The following is a 21,323-nucleotide window of genomic DNA, read 5'->3' as shown; positions in this document are numbered from 1 at the left end:
ATCTTCAATGCCTGGCACCACCCCTAACACTTTACAGGTGCTTAATCAATGTTTCTTCATTGATTCTTTGTGTCCTTTAAATATCTAATATACTATCTGGCAATACATATTCATTATTTGGAATTATTGTTCTTTTCTAATTTGCAAAAAAAGGATCCAGGTATATTTGGTGAAGGCTGGTTATTTTTCAGAAATTTTGAAGTAAAGATACCTGGCAGTATGGCTAAATGTGGGAAATAACTCCACTTTATCACCTCAAATAAATAATATAAAATAAGAGAACATATTATAATAATAATATTAAAACAAAAGAACAGCAGTCCCCTCAAAAATAGAATAAAGGAGAGAGGGTTCTATTTCAGTGGTAAACTCCATTAAAAGTCATACACTACAGAAATACATTAACAAAAATTATGCCCCAATACAATGAATGCTTATGGGATAAAAGAAAGTGAGAAACCCAGAGGGATGAGTAAAACCTCAAAAACAACACGAGAGGCCAAAATTCAATTAGAGCAAGAGCCCTTAGAATGCTTTAGATATTCAGAAAGAGCTTTAAAGGATGGTGATTTGCCCTCTGTAATGATGAGGATAAGGTTTTTGAGAGAAAAATATAGGATGAACATGAGAGTCAACATTGTAAGAAAAATGGAAAATCTTAATAAAGTAGAGAATCTCTAAGGGTTAGAGTGATATTTGTGGAACATATAAATTTCTGTGTTACAGAACAGCTGGAACTTCAATTCTAGAAATTGAGGCAGTGGAGCTTAAATGGAACTCTCAGAATGATTATTCTCCCTAAAAAAGCATAAGGAAACAAAAATATGACTGTCATATACTTGGAAATTTATAAAACTATTGCCTAACAGTTTTGAAATGAAAGGGCAAACTCTCTAGCTAGAGAATTCACAGGACACTTGCAGAGAGAAATCTAAAATTCAGTTCATACTGATATGTAATGAAAAATTTTAACCTTGTAATGTCAAGGGGAAAATATTAAATAAGGCAAGAGGAAGTTATTTAATTATTAATTTAAAAACATTTATTGGAAAACAATCATAAATATTATCGATTCATATGAAAAATCTTAAGTCAAATTGTTCAATACTTCAGTGACATTAAGAAATGAAAAGCAGAGACCAGACTTTGATATATATGTAAAAGGAATAGTAAACAATTTATACTCTAAAGTTTCTTATTCCGCAAAACTGATCATATTTCATCCTGAGAAAATTGATTCCTTAATGATGCCATGGCATACTTTTGGCCTTTCCTGCTTTAAAAGAAAGGAGAGGTAGATAGAGTCTGACATTCAAGTTGTCAAAGCGACTGCTATTACTTACTACAGGAATAAAAAATTTGAAATAAATTTCACAGGTCTATGTATTCTGAAAAAAATAAAAAGACATTTTCGAGGTTTCTTTTGCCTGGCCAAATGCAAAGAATGAATTTTAGGATTTTCTGAACCTGAAACAAACAATAAAGAGACTAATTAGCAATATTGTTACTAGTACTGTATTCTATCACTACCACTTAATGGGGGAGTCTGGTAAAGGTGTTTATGTCCTACTTTGGAAATATTAGGTGATATTCAGATAACAAGTAATATTAAATAAAGAAATAATTCAACTATATTCAGCAAATTTTAAGCATGTATTTTTATTACATATTTAAGTAAGTAGAAGGCTAAGAATTCACAGATGAATAAATATGAGGAGAGAATATGTAATGTAATAACTACATTACTAATTTGAATTTAGTAAGTATAGAAGAGAGGTAGAAAATACTATGACAGGTCTAAGGATGAAGAGAAAATGGTGATGTAAAATAAAGTGTGTTTCATGGAAGAAATGGTAAATGAGTAGTTACTGAATTTAGAATACTTTTCATGTGATTGGGTTTTTTTTTTAATTTTATTTAATTAGTCAATTTAGAATATTTTTCTTTGGTTAAAAGAATCATATTCTTTCCCTCCCCTCCCACCCCCCTTCCCATAGCTGCTGCACAATTCTACTGGGTTTTACATATGTCCTAGATCAAAACCTATTTCCATGTTGTTGATGTTTGCACTAGGGTGATCATTTAGAGTCTACAAACCCAATCCTATCCCCATCAACCCATGTGATCAAGTAGTTGTTTTTTTTTTCTGTGTTTCTACTCCCACAATTTTTCCTCTGAATGTGGATAGTGTTCTTTCTCATAAATCCCTCCATGTTGTTCAGGATCACTGCATCGTTCTCATGGAATTCCTCTGGTTCATTATTTCTTTGGGCACAATATTATTCCATCACCAACATATAACACAATTTGTTCAGCCATTCCCCAATGGAGGGCAGCCTCTCATCTTCCAATTTTTTGCCACCACAAAGAGCGCAGCTATGAATATTCTTGTACAAGTCTTTTTCCTTATTATCTCTTTGGGGTACAGACCCAGCAGGGCTATGGCTGGATCAAAGGGCAGACAGTCTTTTAGCACCCTTTGGGCATAGTTCCAAATCGCTTTCCAGAATGGTCAGATCAATTCACAAATCCACCAGCAATGCATTAATGTCCCAACTTTGTCATATCCCCTCGATATTCATTACTTTCCTTTGCTGCCATGTTAGCCAATCTGCTGGGTATGAGTAGTAGCTCAGAGTTGTTTTGATTTGCATCTCTAATTATAAGAGATTTACAACACCTTTTCATGTGCTTATTACTAGTTTTGATTCATTTATCTGAAAAGTGCCTATTCATGTCCTTTACCCATTTATCAATTGGGGGATGGCTTAATTTTTGTACAATTGATTTAACTCCTTATATATTTGAGTAATTAGACCTTTGTCAGAGGTTTTTGTTATGAAGATTTCCCCCCCAATTTGTTGCTTCCCTTCTAATTTTGGTCGTATTGTTTTTGTCTGTAAAAACATTTTAATTTAATGTAATAAAAATAATTTGTTTTATATTTTATAATTTTTTCCAACACTTGCTTGGTCTTAAAATCTTTCCATTCCCAAAGATCTGACAAGCATACTCTTCTGTGGTCACCTAATTTACTTATAGTTTCCTTCTTTATATTCAACTCATTCACTCATTCGGAGTTTATCTTGGTGTAGGGTGTGAGCTGTTGATCCAAGCCTAATCTCCTACACTGTCTTCCAATTTTCCCAACGGTTTTTGATGAATAATGGATTTTGGTCCCAAAGCTGGGATCTTTGGGTTTATCATAGACTGTCTTGTTGAGGTCACTTACCTCAAGTCTATTCCACTGATCCTCCTTTCTGTCTCTTAGCCAGGACCATATTGCTTTGATGACCCCTGCTTTATAGTATAGTTTGAGATATGGTACTGCTAGGCCCTCTTCCTTCACATTTTTTTTCATTATTTCCCTGGATATCCTTGGTCTTTTGTTCTTCCAAATTAACTTTATGATTTTTTTTTCAAATTCAGAGAAAAACTTTTTTGGTAATTCGATGGGTATAGCTTTAAATAAGTATTTTAGTTTGGGTAGGAATGTTATTTTTATTGTGTTAGCTCATCCTACCCATGAGCAATTAATGTTTTTTCTAATTATTTAGATATAGTTTTAATTGTGAGGAAAGTGTTTTATAGTTGTCCTCACAAAGTTCCTGTGTTTGTCCTGGCAGGTAGATTCCCAAATATTTTATATTGTCTAGGGGGATTTTAAATGGAATTTCTCTTTCTAATTCTTGCTGCTAAGATGTTTTGGAAATAGATAGAAATGCTGATGACTTGTGTGGGTTTATTTTGAATCTTGCAACTTTGCTAAATTGTTGATTATTTCTACTATCTTTTTTAGTTGATTCTCTATGATTCTTTAAGTAAACCATCATATCATCTGCAAAGAGTGATAGCTTGGTCTCCTCATTGCCTATTTTAATACCTTCAATTTCTTTTTCTTCTCTAATTGCTATTGCTAGTGTTTCTAGTACAATGTTAAATAATAGAGGTAATAATGGGCATCCTTGTTTCACTCCTGGTCTTATTGGGAAGGCTTCTAGTTTATCTCCATTGCAGATGATGTTGGCTGATGGTTTTAATAAAAACTGTTAATTGTTTTTAGAAACAACCCTTCTATTCATATACTTTCTAGTATTTTCAATAGGAATGAATGTTGTATTTTGTCAAATCCTTTTTCTGCATCTGTTGAGATAATCATGTCATTTTTGTTGGTTTGCTTGTAGATATGGTCAATTAAGTGGATGTTTTTCTAATATTGAACCATCCTTACATTTGTAAAAGTTAATTTAATTTCTAGTAAAAAAGAGTTATATTTTATGAGGTTTATTAACAATTATTAGAAATCAAGGATACAAAATAATAAGCCATGTGCCTATGGCATGATTAGCCCATTCACAGCCTACTTACAACATGTTGTAATCTCTGAGTAGAGGAAGAGAGCTCTTGAGAGGCAGAAATCCCTTTAAATAAAAAATTGTGATCTCGTCCAGGTGGAGACTCAGGTGAGATTATAGGGAATTCTGGAAAGTACCAAGGACTTCTGGAGATTGAATTCTGGGGTTCAAATCTCCATTTTTACACATTCCTGGTATAATTCCCACCTGATCATATTGAATAACCCTCGTGATCACTTGCTGGAGTCTTTCTGCTAGTATTTTACTTAAGATTACTTCATTAAGGAGATTGGCCTATAGCTTTCTTTTTCTGTTTTTGACCTGTCTAGCTTTGGAATCAGTACCATATTTGTGTCATAAAAGGAATTTGGTAGAATTTCTTCTTTGGTTATTTTTCAAATTGTAAAATATTGTGGTTAGTTGTTCTTTGAATGTTTGATAGAATTCATTTATGAATCCATCTGGTACTGGGGATTTTTTCTTAGGGAGTTCTTTAATGGCTTATTCATTTTCTTTTTCTTATATGGGGTTATTTAGGTATTCTATTTCTTCTTCTGTTAATCTAGGCAATTTATATTTTAGTAAATTTTCATCAATATCACCTAGATTAGCATATTTATTGCCTATTGGGCATAATAGTTTTTAATGACTGCTTTAATTTCCTCTTCATGAGAGGTGAGGTCTCCCTTTTTTTCCTTGGAGGCTATTAATTTGGTTTTCTTCCTTCCTTTTTTAAATTAGATTGATCAGTACTTTGTCTTTTTTATTTGTTCTTTTTTCAAAGTTCCAGCTTCTAGTCTTATTTATTAACTCAATAGTTCTTTGACTTTTGATTTTCTTGATTTCTCCTTTAATTTTTAGGATCTCTAATTTAATTTTCACCTGAGGATTTTTAATTTGTTAACTTTATAGTTTTTTTTTTAATTTTCATGCCCAATTCATTGACATATGCCCTCCCTAATTTGTTAATAAATGAACCCAAGGATATAAATTTCCCCCTGAGTACTGCTTTGGCTCCATCCCATAGATTTTGAAAGGATATCTCATCATTGTTTTTTTCTTCAATAAAATTATGAATTATTTCTATAAATTGTTCTTTAACTGATTCTGGAGAATCATATTATTTAACTTCTAATTAATTTTTGATTTGCCTCTCCATATGATATATATATTAATATATGCTAATTATTATTTTTATTGCATTGTAATCTGAAAAGGTTGCATTTATTATTTCTGCTCTTTTGCACTTGTTTGCAATGTTTTTATGCCCTAGTACATGGTCAAACTTTGTGAACATACCATGTGTGGCTGAAAAGAAAGTATATTCCTTTTTACCCCCATTTATTTTTCTCCACATATCTACTAACTCTAATTTTTTTTAAGATTTCATTCACTTATCTTACCTTTTTCTTTTTTGGTTTGATTTATTTAGTTCTGATATAGGAAGGTTCAGGTCTCCCACTAGTATAGTTTTTCTATCTATTTCATCCATAAACTCCATTAGTTTCTCTTTTAGACATTTGGATGCTATGTCATTTGGTGCATACATGTTGAGTACTGATATTTCCTCATTGTCTATACTGCCTTTTATCAGAATGTAATTACCTTCCATATCTCTTTTAACTAGATATATTTTTACTTTGGCTTAGTCAGATATCATGATTTTGACTGCTACCTTCTTTTTCTCAGTTGATGCCCAATAGATTTTTGCTCTATCCACTTACCTTTACCCTATGCATATCTACCTTCCTCATGTGTGTGTTTTGTAGACAACATCTTGTAGGATTTGGGTTTTTAATTCACTCTGCTATTTGCTTGTGTTTCATGGGTGAGTTCATTCCATTTATATTCAGAGTTATGATTACCAGCTGTGTATTTCCCAATGTTTTGATTTCCAATCCTAGATCTGCCCTTTCTTCTTTCTCCATTTCCTAGGTTGCTAATGTCATTTATTGAGGTAGTTATTAAAGAATTCAGAAGGTTATAGCAGATCAAGGCAAGAAGGAAAAAAAAACACTTTAATTGTAAAAGACTATAGAAGTAAAGTCAAAGAGATTGGGATGAATAAGGCACATACTGCTATAGCCACATGTTAATTTGAGAGTAGAATAAGAAAACACATATGGGGCATAGTTTGTGAAAGATTTTGAACTCCTAGATAAAAATATCTGCATTGATAAAATTCATCTTTGGAAACCCCAATAATAATAATAGTAGTTTTTGTATTTTGTTTTTCACAGAAGTGTCCACAAGACCTCATTCCTAGTACATCATAAATTATCCCTTTCTCTTTCACAAATATCATTTTTAGAAGCTCATTGTTTATAACATGTTGTTTTGACTTGAGATGATTCTGGGAAAATGACTTCCAGTAAAGTTATATATCTAAGTCCTTTGACCACAGAAACCAGTAACATTTAGTGATAATTACTGATTTTTAAAAATGGATAAATATTCATTATTTGAATGCTAATTAAATCTAAAGAGAAGTTCTATATTATAATTTAAATAATTTTATAAATATAAATGTCCAACTACTTTAAAAGAATCAATTTACTTTATAAAAATTAACAAACTCTATACACATTTATAGCCCCAAAGTTGAAAATTATATATAAAAAGAATGTGTATACATGTCCTATTTCACTTTTCCCCCCACTAAATTATAAGTTCCCTGAGGAAAAGACCTATAAATGCTTAATAGAGTTGTTGAACTGGATAAAGATCATATTGCCCCAATTGCTAGGACTTACCCAATTGACCTTCTTCTAGTTTCTCTACTTTGCATATATCTCATAGATAGACATCTGGCCTCAGAACTGCTACCATTAATTTCAAGTCCCACCTCTGACTATGTGTCCCTGAGCAGGTTACTTTGCATCTTAAGCCCTAGAAAGAACACTTAAAGCCTCCAAATGGCCGAGAAGGTGCTTCTCTGCATTTGTAGACAGTCTCTCTGGGAGTTGCCTATGACAAGGAACTAAAAAATCCAGTCTCTGTTCCTATAGATTTTATATTGATTTTTCTTTGTCTATTTTTCCCTCTCACGTAGATATAAGCCCCTCCAGGGTGGGGAATATTTTGTTTGTATCTTTCATTTCTAGCACCTAAGCAGTATGCTCAACACTAAGGAGGTGAAAAATGAATATTTATTTAATTGAGTTTATGACTGTGATGCTTTTTATTCAATTTCTTAGCAACTTAACAAATCATATCCTAGGAAAATAGATAGTGGGGGTGGGGGTGGAAGCAATACTGCTAATACCTATGTTAACATTCTAATGATTTGCCATTTTAAAATATTAAGACCAAGCTTCTTTGTCCCTATCATGAGTGTGATGGGTATAATATATCAAAACACAACTCTACTGTGATTTTTAAAAAAATAAAATTACCTATAGCTATTAATTTGCTCTTGCTCCATAAAAGTACAGCTATTGAATTATAATCACAATTAAATGAATGTGTTGGTTTATAACATTAATGGACAATAGTGAAGTTAAACCCAAATTAGGAACAAAGTGATTAATATTAGAGTGAAAGGATAAATTTGTCATCGCCTTTAGGGCACTAACTAACTAACTAAAAAAGGGATTTTTTTACTTAGTAAATGCAAAAAAAATCTATTTAAACTTAGCAAAGTGAAGAATACCAATTGATGCTTTTAGTTTTCCAATGACTGTTTCCATTCATATCAATAATTAGGAGATATGTAACCTTTGGCATATTATACTTGATCTTGTTGGGTTGGGAATTAGTTTTCAAGTAAGAATTTATTAAACATATGTAATATCTTCCCCTGGCTCTCTCTGCCCCTCCTATACCCATCATCCCCACCCCTACTACTAGCCAAATCCACTTCACTGTGCTTTGGCACAGAGTCTATTTGGAGGAAGGTTTATATTTTCTTTTTAAAAAATTATAGATTCTCTGATTTGGAACCATTTAAGAGGTCATTTTGCTTAACCTCCTGTTTTGTCTGTGGATTATTTTTTTTTAAATATATCTAATTCATGGCAAATCCCTGAGCAAATTTTTAAACAGCCTGTAAATAAGCCCTGTTCTAGGACTTGACAATTACCGGAGAACATCCCCCTACATCATCACCCCCTTCCTCCAGCTAGTCATTTAGTTTGTACAAATATAAAATAGAGTATGTAGTTGACTTTTTTTAGGGCCAGCAGCACAGTATCTCAGAAAGAGGCCTGACTGTAGCATCAGAAGACTCGGGTTCAAGATCTCCTCCAGAGGCTGATGATCTGTGTCTCCTAGAGTACTAGTGACTTCAGCCCTCTGGCCTCAGTGTCCTCATCTGTAAAATGTGCAGGGTAAACTATATGTCTTCTAAGGTCCCTTCTAGTTCTTGGTTTGTGATCATCTGAATGTCTAAGTAAGACATCAGGTCATTTTCCTGTCTGAGGACAATGCTCCTGGCATGCAGGGAGAACTGCACTCTTAAGCAAGCATTGGGTTCAGATCTTTCTACTATCATTCATCTGTCTTAGCCTGACCCACTCACTTTCCCTTCCCTGATCCTGAACTTCCTTAACTGTAAAATGAACCATAAAAGATATAAATAAAAAGTTTTAATGTCCTCATGTAATTTTTAACCTAAATTCTTTTGTATATTGATACAATATTTAATAAGAATTTTCTGATATTTTGGGATCCATGTTCTCTCCCTCCCTCTCATCCCTTCCCCTTCTCCAAGATGGCAGGTAATATGATATAGGTTGTACATGTGTGATAATACAGCATTTATTTCCATGTTAATCATGTTTTGAAAGAAGACACATACTGTTTACATTAGAGGAAAATTCATGGAGGAAATGAAATGAAGAATAGTATGGTTTGATCTGCATTCAGATTCTATCAGTTTCCTTCATGGTGGTGAAACTTTTTCATGATGCATCCCTTGGAGTTGTCCTGGATCCTTGCATTGCTGATCATAGTGAATGCATTCACAGTTGACCATTGCATTTTGTTGCTGTTACTGTGTCCTTCTTAGGTTTTCTGACTTTGCCAGCTAAGTAGGGCAGTGGATACGGGTTGGACTTGATGTCAAGAAGCCATGGATTCAAATCTAAGTCCAGACATTTACCATATGACTATGGACAAGTTACTTGAGCTCTGTCTGCTTCATCTATAAAATGAGAATAATACTAGTACCTGCCTCTTATAGAAGATAAAATGAAATAATATTTAAGCATTATATAAATTTTAATAATTATAATCATCATTATTATGTAATAATAACCATAGATATCATAGGAAAGATTGAAATCAATAAAAAATTTTTTAAATCCTCTTCTTCCCCTTTTTTTGGATTATATCTCAGTATATACATGTCATATATTATGAAAAGGAGATATAGAGATTGAATTCATGAGTTCATTGATAAATGAATCTCTTAGTCAACAAGCATTTATTAAGCACCTACTATGTTCCTGGCACTATAGCAAGGGTTGAAAGACAAGTGAAAACAGTCTCTGCTCTTGAGGAGCTCAGGATCTAATGGATATCTTGGTGATGAGATTTCTCTGTCAATACATCTATACATTTGTAGCAACTGAGTCTTAGAATTGCTGGTGGACACTGACTTGACCTCTCCAGGGGTGCACTGTCAGTATGAGTCAGAGAGAGGACTGGAACCCAGGTCTTCTTGGATCTGTGTGCAGTTCTCTATCTGCTTGACTATGCTGGCTGTCATGAGAAGTAGCCTCATTATAAAAGAACTTCAAAAGAGTAGTACCAGCCTCGAATAGGATATGGCACAAATTCTTTCTTGCTGTTACAAAGTTTCTGGTATCTAGAGGGTGATATTGGATTCTATTTCATTTCTTTCTCTCTCTACTCAGTGGTTTTCACAGCTCGACTCTTTATATCTAAGCCTCCCTTCATCAGTTGGAGCCCAGACTCCTCCAAAGTGTTTGATAGCGAAGACCCAGTTTCAAACAGTGGGATTTTGGCCAACGTTCTTTGGAAACCAACACTGGCTGATACAAAGTTAATCAGCAAATCAGTTTCGAATCCTTAAGATTCATTTCCCTAAATAGCTACACGGTTGCTTGATGTTTGTGGGAAGCCATGTTTTTAGTGGGCGTTTGCTTTTTTTTTCTTTTTACGTAAAAACCAAATTTCCAAGAATATTTTCAGCTCCTTTCCCTCCTGTGTCTGTCTATTTTCACATCTACTAAGAGAATATTCAGAAAATTAAACAAATACTGGAACAGTGGCACTGAAGGGGGGATGGGAGGAGGGAGAGAGCAATTTGAAAATGTCCAGATTTCATATTTTTTCCTGGCAGGGTACCACTGAATAGCATATTATAATTATTTATCACAAATTAAATGTGCTATATTGCTTGAGATGACTTTTTTCCAACTAATTATGACACTTCTAAATCATCTTATTTTTAATGCTTCATTTTTGTATGAGTTTCCCTTCTTAAATGTATTTTTCTTTAGCTTAATTCTGAAGCACATTGTTCAGGTAAGCCTCGCAGGTCAAAGGCCCTCAGCTGTCAGTCACATTCTCTATCAAGGCAGTTGAATTAGCACACCGCTAACAAGAACAACAAAAAACCCACAGAACACCCCATGAACATAAGTACCAAGGTTTTCTTTGATTTTGTTCAGAAGGAAAATTCATTTGTACAATCTATCAAGCATGTAACAATGCGCTTTTGATGGTGAAAATTGTTTTATAAATATTAATAGGTGTTTTTCCCCTTCGTCCTTTGTACTAGGCATGGTCTTTGTGAGAGATGAATTTTCTGTAGAACTAAGATTCCATTAATGTGAAAATGAAAATGTGCATGTCTGAGCTGAGCTCTATACCTCCCAAAATGCATCTGGTGACAGTTGTCTTATTAAATAAGAAAGTTACAGCTTGAATGATAACATATATGATTGGTGCATCATTGACTAATGGATTGTGGCCAGAAAGGAACTTAGATGTAATAGAATCTCAAGCACCCTGGGCAGAATTTGAACCAAGGTCTACCATTGCAACATTCCATTGACTATTCCGTGAAGCTTGTCTGACATGGGAAGAGATAACTTTACTTTTTAAAAAGTTTATTGTATTTTTTTCTATTTAAAATTCTAAATACCATCTGTGACATTGAAATGATCCTTTAATGACAGAACACCCCTAAGCAAAAGTTATTGATGAAGGACTTCAACTGTATGTATATTCCATTTTCTGCACCATATATCTCCTTTTTTGTCATTAATAAGTAGATTTTTGGATGCTCTTTTAAAAGTGAATTTATATGCTTTCTAAATTGTATTTATTCTAAGTACAATGTTTAAAGGATGCTTAACTTGTATTGAAAGGATGACATAAAAGTAAAACAATCTATGTACATAGTCTGCTTCATGTACAAAATTAAATACATTTGGGAAATGATTTTACTTTTCCCAGGCCAGGAGAATATGTGTTCCTGAAAGCACAGGTTTATTCCACTAGCTAGAATGGCACCCATGTCTGTGTCAGGTATTCAATCCCCAGTGACTGAGGAGTTCAATTTCTTTCTCTTTCTTGGTGGGACTTCCCCTCTCCAGTTGGGTGGTGCTGTAGATAGAAAGCTGGGCCCAGAGTCGTGAAGATCTGGGAACAAATCTGGCTTCAGACTAGGTGTTATAACCCTGGGAAAGTCACTTCATGTCTGCCTGCTTCAGTTTCTTCTCCTGTAGAATGGAAATAATAATAATAATAATAATAATAATAATAATAATAATAATAATAACACCTTTCTCTCTGGTTGTCGAAAGATAAAATGATATATTTATAAATTGCTAAATAAGTATTATTATTAAGGTACTAAAGCAGAGGTACGCAACTGTCTAAGTGATTTGATCTGAAGTGTACGTCAGCCTCTCTCACTTTTGTACAAATACAGTTTCTCTAATCAGCCTACCAACATGAGGCTAATTTAGTAATTCTGAGATCCCTTCTTCATCATTCATTCAATAAGCAACTATTAAGCACCTACTGTATCACAGGCACTAGTAACTAGATGTACAAAGACAGAAACTAAATATGTGATTTCCTCAAGAAATATACATTCTAATGGGAGGGGGCAGAGAGTTCTGTGAAAGGGGTTCTGCAAAAAATATTTAGATATAATCCCTGCCTTTAAGGGCCATAGGAGGATGTATGATGCCATTGAAAGAGTGTTAGGCAATAGAAACAGAGAAATGTAGAAGAAGAGTGTGTTTTGGGAAAAGATGATTTCCCTTCTTGACACTGGGTTTGAGATACCTCTACAGTTTTCAAGGCAAGGAAGATAAATATTTGAAACAGGATATGAGTTTACTGAATGGGATAATCAGAGAAGGCATCAAAGAGGAAGAGGGATTTGAGTTGGACCTGTAAAGAACTATGGAACTAATTTTGGCTTGAGAAATAGGAAGTGGGAATTGAAGAAGAGATTCATTACAGGAGGAAAAAAAAAATTTCCTATTCACTTTAAATAATTAACTCAGCTTTGATCCCATGTTCTTCAGCTTTCTTACGTAGAGATTTCCTTAGGCTTTAGGGGGAGAAAATGAGTTCTGGCTTCAAAAAGGTAGGGAGACTATTATAGTCAATCAGCAATCATTTGTTAAGGGCTTACAGCATGCTAGGCAGGGACTATGTCAGAGGAACTGGGTTCTAATCCTGTTTCTGAAGGTCTGGATTGAGCAAATCACTGGGGCCTCAATTTCCTCCTTATCTGTGAAGTGAGAGGCTTGGGCTGGATGGTCTCTCTGAGCCCTCTGGCAGCTCTAAGTCTGTGATCACAACTGATAAATGTATTTAAGAAACATTTAGTCTATGTTCCATACATACAAGTAAAGTTGCCCAATCAAAATAAATAGTTGCAACTTTTTAGCTAATGTGGAAAGTTGATTCTTTTCTCCTTTTCCCTCTCCACAAGTATCAGAAAATGTATTGATTATATTGAAATGAAGGAAACTTTTGTGGAGTTGTTTCTTTGAACTTGAGGAGGAAAGTACTAGAAATTCTGCTACATAGTGACTCCCTAATATTAACCTACAGCAAAAATCTTCAGCATTTTAGTTAATCATATTTTTTTTCCTCCATAGCCTCCCTTTCGACAATGTTCTTGCAGCCCAAATTAGTAACTAACGCTCAGAGAAGAGCCCATCTTGAACATCTAGTTTTCTAAGCATTGAATGTTGGATCTAGATATGGAAATGTGTATTCCACTCATTCATCATCAGCTATATTAAGCAGCAGCTAATAACACTATACTTAAAGGTCAAAGACCAACTTGAATTGTGTTTGTTTGTTCACTGGTTTGTTGATTGTGACCAAAAATTCTTTGACTGGAAACTCATCAGTCAGGAAATCAACCTGATGATATTTGCATATATTAAATATATGGGTTTTAGCTGTCCAGCATATGAGTAATTGAAGTCCTAAATTTACTAATAAGTTAATTGATACATATTATATACCTAGAAAGAAGTGTTTTTATTAATTTATGTACTAGTGATTAACTGCTGGGAAAATGCTAGTATAATGAGGAAAATGCTAGAAAAGGCCTTTAGTGTCGACAAGAGTCCACTATTAAAATTAAAATATAATAAAAGGTAATTACCGCTTTATTTTCTGCATACATTCACATTTGTGTAGGCTAATAAGTTGGACATTTAACAGTGGTGCTACAGACTCAGGCAGTCATTAACTGCTGGGAAGTCTTTCCTCCTGTCAATCATTGCTCCACTCAGTCATTTGTGGTTTTATTTATGTGAATATATATCTATATATAAATATATGTGTGTACATATGTGTATTAACTTTTTTAAAACCCTTAACTGCCATCTTAAAATCAATACTGTGTGTTGGTTCCAAAGCAGAAGAGCAGTAAGAACTAGGCAATGGAGGTTAAGTGACTTGCCCAGGTCACACAGCTGGGAAGTGTCTGAAACCAGATTTGAACTCAGAACCTCCCAACTCTAGATCTGGCTCTCAATCCACTGAGCCACCCAGCTGCCCCCTATGTAATAACTTAAAAAAAATTTTTATACCTGTTTTTCTTAGTATCAATCTAAGACAAAATAGTGACAAGAGATAGGCAATTGAGGTAAAGTGACTTGTGCAGGGTCATATGGCATAGTGTCTGAGTCCTGACTTGAACCCAGGTCTTCCTGACTTCAGGCCTGCTACTCTATCCATTCAGTTACCTAGCTTCCCCTTCTTACATAAATTAATGGATTCATTCTCAAAAGGCTCTGGTGACAAGGAATGTATGGGATACATAAATCACAAAACAAAGTCAGTGATCATGAGGCCACAGAATTAGAGTTTAAAGGGACCTTAGAGATCCGAGGTCCATAAATGAAGTGCTAGAGGGTACCCTAACCCCTTCCTACCTTTCTGGTCTTCCATCTTACATTCCTCCATGAACTCTGGGTTCCAGTGATGCTGGGCTTCTTTGTGTTTATCAGACAGGACAGCCATCTCCTGTCTCTAAACCTTTTCTTTGAATATTTCATATGCTTATTATAATACTAGCCCTTTTTTGTCTCTGCCTCCTCGCTTTCTTCATGTCTCCTCTAAAATACCACCTTCAATATATAAGTAGCCTATCTGATTTCTCTTTAATCTTAGTGCCTTCCCTTTGCAATTATATTCAATTTGTCTTTCTTTATCTAGTTTGTACAAAATTTTTAGCCTATGGTCTCCTCCATTAAACCTTGTACTGCTTGAGAGCAGAGGTTGAGTTTATTTGTTTTCTGTTCAAAAACACACAGAGATGCAGAAGTATTTATTATTTATGTTACATGTATTATGTGCCTTTATTATATATGCATACATACATATCTATATCTATCCATTTATCCATGTGTGTATATATTTATCCATCCATCTATCTATTGATCCATCTATGTATTGATCCATCTATCTGTCTGTCTGTCCATCTATCTATCCCTCCCAGAGCTCAGCCCCAGGACCTGTCACATAGGAGGACCTAAAAAAAAAGCTTGCTGACTTGATATGACCTCTGAAGCCAGCTAATCTGATCTAATTGAGCCTTTTCTTTTTAAAAATAAAGGCTCTATGGCAAAGAGAGTTAAGTAGCTTTGGCCAAGACCATCCAGCAATGTCTGTTGCAATGCCTAGTGTAAGAGGGAAAATGGGTTATTTTTAAAAGGGTTGGACTGCATTATTTAAGAGTGTGGTCACCAGGAATTTAGTTTATTCCAAAAAGATGTATTTATTAATTTATTTACAAAATGTAGAAAGAGTGAAGTAAGAAAATCGGAGAGAGGATAGGATAAAATATCTAGCTTAAGTAGTAAGTAATTACTCCTAGCCCTGGGGGAGAGTTAGTCCTTAGGCCTTGGCAAAGCTGAGGACCTGGGTAAGTGTCTTCAGAAAAATCCAGCAATTAAGAGTCAGCTTTTTCACTCATCACATGTCCATTCAAAGGAAGAGATTTTTGAACAATGTCACCAGGAACAGGATTTCAGGTCCAGTCTCTGCTCTAAAGAATGAAGAATTGTTTCCAGTCTCCACTTCCAAGGAATGAAGAACTCCAAGTAGAACTCCATTCAGGAAGTTGTAACTTCCTTTTTTAAAGACACTTTCTCTTGCGTCACTTCCTGTGCCTTCCCCTAATTCTATGTCTACCAATCACAGTTGAAGTCCTGTTTTAGGACTGCCTAGGAGCCAGTCAGTCAATTCTGATTCATCACCCACTACCTCACATGACCTCACAGACCCACTTAATGATTTAGAGGGATGTTTATACTTTTGGTGATTAGATCTAAAACTGGGCAGATCTTCATACTCAACTTTTAAGTAGGGTTTTTACAATTTTGGTGATTAAAATCTAAAAATAGGTAGGGGTTACAATTTTAATCTTCACAATTAGGGAAGAGTTCATTTTAATCTTCACACTAAAGTTGAGCATGGGTCCATGGACTTCATATACTATGCTTCTTTCATTGAGTGAATTATCACCATGATTAAACCCAAGTTATACATTCTTTGCTATCTTGTAGGAAGGAGTCATTTGGTTTGAGGAAGAAGGTTTCTTTTCTAGTTTCTTAATTTAAAAAAGCCCAAGAGGCATTGAATAATGATCAAGAAATAAAGGTATGCCCTGCATGAACAGCATTACATCTCTTACCAATAGCCCTTTGCATAGCTTCTTTTCTGTCAGCAATGTATTCTGTCCTCACCTCTAATTCTTGAAATGGGTAACAATATATTATGTCCTCACCTCTAATTCTTGCTATCTGTAACATGAGTTAATGCACAAATTATATCATATTCAAGAACTTTCCTCATCTCAACAAAAGTTAGTTCTTACCTCTCTCAGTTTATATGTACCTTGTGTTTACTTATATATGTAAATATTTCCCTTCAGTAGAATGTAAATTACATGAGGGCAGAGGATAGTTCATTGTTATCTTACACATTGTAGACATTTAATAAATATTGATCAAATTGAAAGGAAAAGGAGAAAAAGTGATTTTGATGGCTTCATGTAATAATGTAGGTATAACTTTGAAAAGAAGTCATAATAAAGTAGCAACCTTTGAAACCCAGTTCCCCTCATAAAGATGGAAAATATTTATCACTTTCTCATGGCCTTATTTTAAAGAATATGAACTATTGACGTGTTTTAACCCAAATATATAGAGCCTAAACAAATTCTCAGGTTTTCAGTCTAGACAAGCATAAAAGGCACAATAGAAGTAAACTTATTTTTATCCATATGTTATTTATAGTTATTAAGAGCAAAGTGGCAGGAGAATGCTAGCCTTTCCTTCCTATTTCATGTTCCACAGTTAGAGAACTATCCATGCCTATTCACTAAAAGCACCTAATTTAAAGATCCTTTATTATTCTTTATTCATTTTCTTTTTTTTTCTTGTAGTTGTGTGTTTTGATGCCAAGATAAACTTCGATGACAATGCAGAATTTAGACAGAAAGACATATTTGCCATGGACGACAAATCAGAAAATGAGCCCATTGAAAATGAAGCTGCCAAATATGACCTGAAATACATTGGCCTGGATGGAAACATTGCCTGCTTTGGTAAGAAAAAAAGGATCTAAACTGAATATATGATAAGATGGTTTGCAATCAAGTCACTGTCTTTATTTTGTGAAATGCGTCTCAAAACTCAGTAAACAGATGAGGTTTTATAGCTAATGAAAATGATGATACTGGTGATAACCTCAAATCAGCAGAATATAACATCAATCCACAAATATTTTGAAACAATATTTTCAATAGGTGTTATCATCATAAATGCTCAGAGAGACCTGGGGGGGAAATCAAAAGCATGACGGAACAGAATGAAGGACAGCATCCCTGATATCCCATCTACTCCTATTGTTCACCCAAAGATATTTTTAATAAACCTACCTATCTAAGCTCACTGTAAAGTCCCATGTTTTTACTCAGCTCTAAAAAGCAATCATTTTATTCCCCTATGCCACAGACCATACATTCCACATAGAAGAATAATAGGAAAGTGACATATGCCAGGCCCACTACTGTCTCAACTCCATTGAACTGGATGTGATGAATGAAACAACAATAAAAAAAATTAAAATAGTTTTCAAAGCACTTCTTGTATTCTAGCTCATTTGATCCTCCCAATAGTTCTATTATACAGATAGAGAAATATCTATATATGTAACATACATATAGCTATATATCTATATATCTATATAGCCTCAAATATTTAAGTGGCCATATATATGTATTTATACACATATGTAAATACATACATGTATTTATATATCATCTTTGTATATATATACATATATATTATCATCTTCATTTTACAGATGAGGAAAATGAGACTGAGAGAAGTGACTTGCTTAGGGAGTCACAGAACTAGTAAGTCTCCATGGCAGGATTTGAACCCAGGTTCTGCTGACTCCACATGTAACTCTCTAGCCACTACTGAATACTGGCCTCAATAAAAATCCTAAGATATAGTTTGGAGTTTTCTCTGCAGCATTCAGTATAATTGAAAATCTTCTGATTTAAAAGTTCTACTTGTTAAAATCTAACTTGACTACCCCAAAATTCAACATCTTCCCTCACAAGCCCTAGTTGGTAAGTCACCAGCTGCTTAGGAATATAGGTTTAAAATGGAATTATTTTCTCAATGGGAGCAAGAGAGCACATATAGTTTAACCATTACCCTAAACTTCTTTAGTTTCAGTGATAACGGAACAATAATATGTTGAATCTGCTATTCCTTTTATTAACAGAAAACAGTTGATTTCATCATTTCACTCTGAATTTGTGAAAATGGCTATTCAGCTGGGATGGGAATAGACGTGTTCATGAGAAAAGATCACTTTAGTAACTAACTGTCCACAGATTAGAGTGCAGAGATTTCTATTGTATGTACTCAGTTGTAAAAGGCTGTGGATTCTGGTAGCGCCCATACATTGCATTGGATCTGAGGTCTTCATCTTAGTGGGATTAACATTTAAAAACTTAGTAGCTCATTAAACCAACAATATCATTATACACAGAACCTCTGAGAACACATCCTAGTAGCTCCCTGCTCACCGCAATAGAAAATGACAGACTACAGTTGATAACAAACTTTCCTCAATGCAAGGGGCAACAGCTTTAATGTAGCAGATTCCTTGCATCTTTCTCACTGGGATAAGCTAATGTACTCATGATCTTTGTAGCATTTAGAAGAGTAAAGGAAACGGGGATATATTTAGAGTAAAGTCAAGAAGGCTTGTGGAGAGCTGCTACAAGGATTTTAAGCAAAAGTGAAACCTCCAAGTGCCGGAGTTAACATATTTTCCAGGCTGTCACGAGGTACTTGGAAACACTTGCATGTTTAGTTATGCCACAATTAATTAAATTAGTCACAGTTCAGAAGATTATATGAGGCATTCAAGGGTCAAGAAACAAGTGAAGTGTACTTTAGTTGGAGAGGCTCTTCTGTGTGAAGGAGAACTTTTGCTTTCAAATAAATATAAGGGAAAATAATCACATTCAACTAAACTTGCAGGGTCAAAAAAGGTATAACCCAGTGATAAAACTTACTCGGGAGTCAGTGTGGCAAAATAGATAGTGATAAACTTGAAGTTAAGTAAGACTTTTGTTTGAATTTAACCTCAGCCACTCTTTAACTCTGTGACCTTGGGCAAGTCATTTTAAATTTTTCTCAGCCTCACTTTCCTCATCTGTAAAATGAAGAGAGTGTTACTATCCAGGACAAGGTTGTTAAGGGAGGAAAGTACTTTGAAAACACTAAGGGTCTACACAAATGTGATTTCCAATTGTTTTTCTTGAACAAAAAGAACATAGATTTTTTAACCCATTACTTTGATTTGTCATTTCTTTTTACAAAACCAATTTTCATGGTTTTCTTTTGGTTGTGAGTCATCCTTATTTTTTGATTTACCATTTTTGTTACCACTTATTTTTATATATAATGTAATATGATATATAATACTACTACTACCATTTTTGTTACCACTTATTTTTATATATAATGTAATATGATATATAATACTACTACTACTACCATTTTGTTACCACTTATTTTTATACATATTGTAATATAATATGTAATAATAATACAATATATCATTTGTTATAACTTTGTAATAAATAATAATCTTATCTAAAAGAAATGTTCTCACTTTAGCCATGTCCAAATATCTATGCCTCACTCTCTTTTTTCCCCTCTTCCATCCTCCCCAGAAGTCAGGTAATATATGATATAAGTTATACATATATTATCGTATAATACATTTTCTCCTGTTCATCTTGTTGTGAAACAAGACAGATGTTGCTTACACTAGAGAAAAAAAATTGGAGGAAATAAAGTGAAGAATGGTCTGTTTCTTAATATATTCCTCATTTGCCCTTCTCTAGTAAGCTATCTCTTATAACAAAATAAAATATTTTTAAAAAATGTGAAAGGTAGAAAACAGTTCAGTAATTAAATACACACCAATAAAATGAGAGGCAGTATTTTATAGAGAATATCAGCAAAGTCTAAGAAAGGCTAAAGATTTATTTATATTCTGCCTTAAGTGCTTACTAGCTGCAAGATGTTGGGCAGACCACCTAACCCAAATGGGACTAAATTTCGGTATCTATAAAATGAGGACCAGGGTGATCTCTTTTTTTTAACCCTTGCCTTCCTTCTTAGAATCAATACTGTATATTGGTTCTAAAGCACAAGAGTGGTAAAGGCTAGGCAATGGAGGTCAAGTGACTTGCCCAGGGCTACATAGATAGGAAGTGTCTGAGGCCAAATTAGAACCCAGGAGCTCCCATCTCTGGTCCTGGCTCTCAATCCACTGAGTCACCCAGCTGATCCTGGGTGATCTCAAAGGTCTCTTCTAACCCTCACTCACAAATCCTGTGATACAAAGTCTGATAATGCTATGCCAAATTCCACTCCTTTGTCTACCACCTCCATAAAAAATGGAGTGGTGAATCCATTGTTGCGAACATCCTCAGCCATTATGACTATGATTCTGCCAAAGAAAATTTCCCCATGTCTTCATTTCAGGAGTAGTCATCAGACTGTGAGTGATAATTTCAAATATTAGAAAGGAGATACAGCCATATTTTTGTCACTATTGTCATCAACTGTGATTTTGACTCCTCTCTCCTCAAGTTCAATATGATATATTTTCCCCCAACTTTTCAAGAACTTTTGCTAAATATAAAATACTATGTATGACATTCTCATTCACTTTGCAGTGAATGGTGCTGGGCTTGCCATGGCTACCTGTGACATCATCTCACTTAATGGTGGGAAGCCAGCCAACTTCCTTGATCTTGGAGGAGGAGTAAAGGAGGCCCAAGTGTATCAAGCATTTAAACTGCTCACTGCTGATCCTAAGGTAACTGATTTATTTTAAAAAAAAATCAAATGCCATGCTATGGTCCTGACTGTTGGGACTTTAGAGGATGAATTTGTCATTCACGGG

General features: G+C 34.4%; 1 protein-coding gene across 1 annotated transcript in view; it reads left to right on the top strand.

Moving 5' to 3' along the window:
* The window catches only part of SUCLG2 (succinate-CoA ligase GDP-forming subunit beta), a 350,518-nt gene that overhangs the window by 168,724 nt on the left and 160,471 nt on the right, over positions 1-21,323 (top strand). The window contains exons 8-9 of the mRNA XM_007500056.3: positions 17,260-17,421; positions 21,094-21,236. Coding sequence (XP_007500118.1) covers positions 17,260-17,421; positions 21,094-21,236 — 305 coding nt within the window. The remainder of the gene's footprint in view (positions 1-17,259; positions 17,422-21,093; positions 21,237-21,323) is intronic.

The sequence above is a fragment of the Monodelphis domestica genome, chromosome 7, assembly GCF_027887165.1.
Source record: "Monodelphis domestica isolate mMonDom1 chromosome 7, mMonDom1.pri, whole genome shotgun sequence".
NCBI lineage: Eukaryota > Metazoa > Chordata > Mammalia > Didelphimorphia > Didelphidae > Monodelphis > Monodelphis domestica.
Note: the sequence above shows the minus strand (reverse complement) of the source record. Positions and strands in the feature narration are given on the sequence as shown.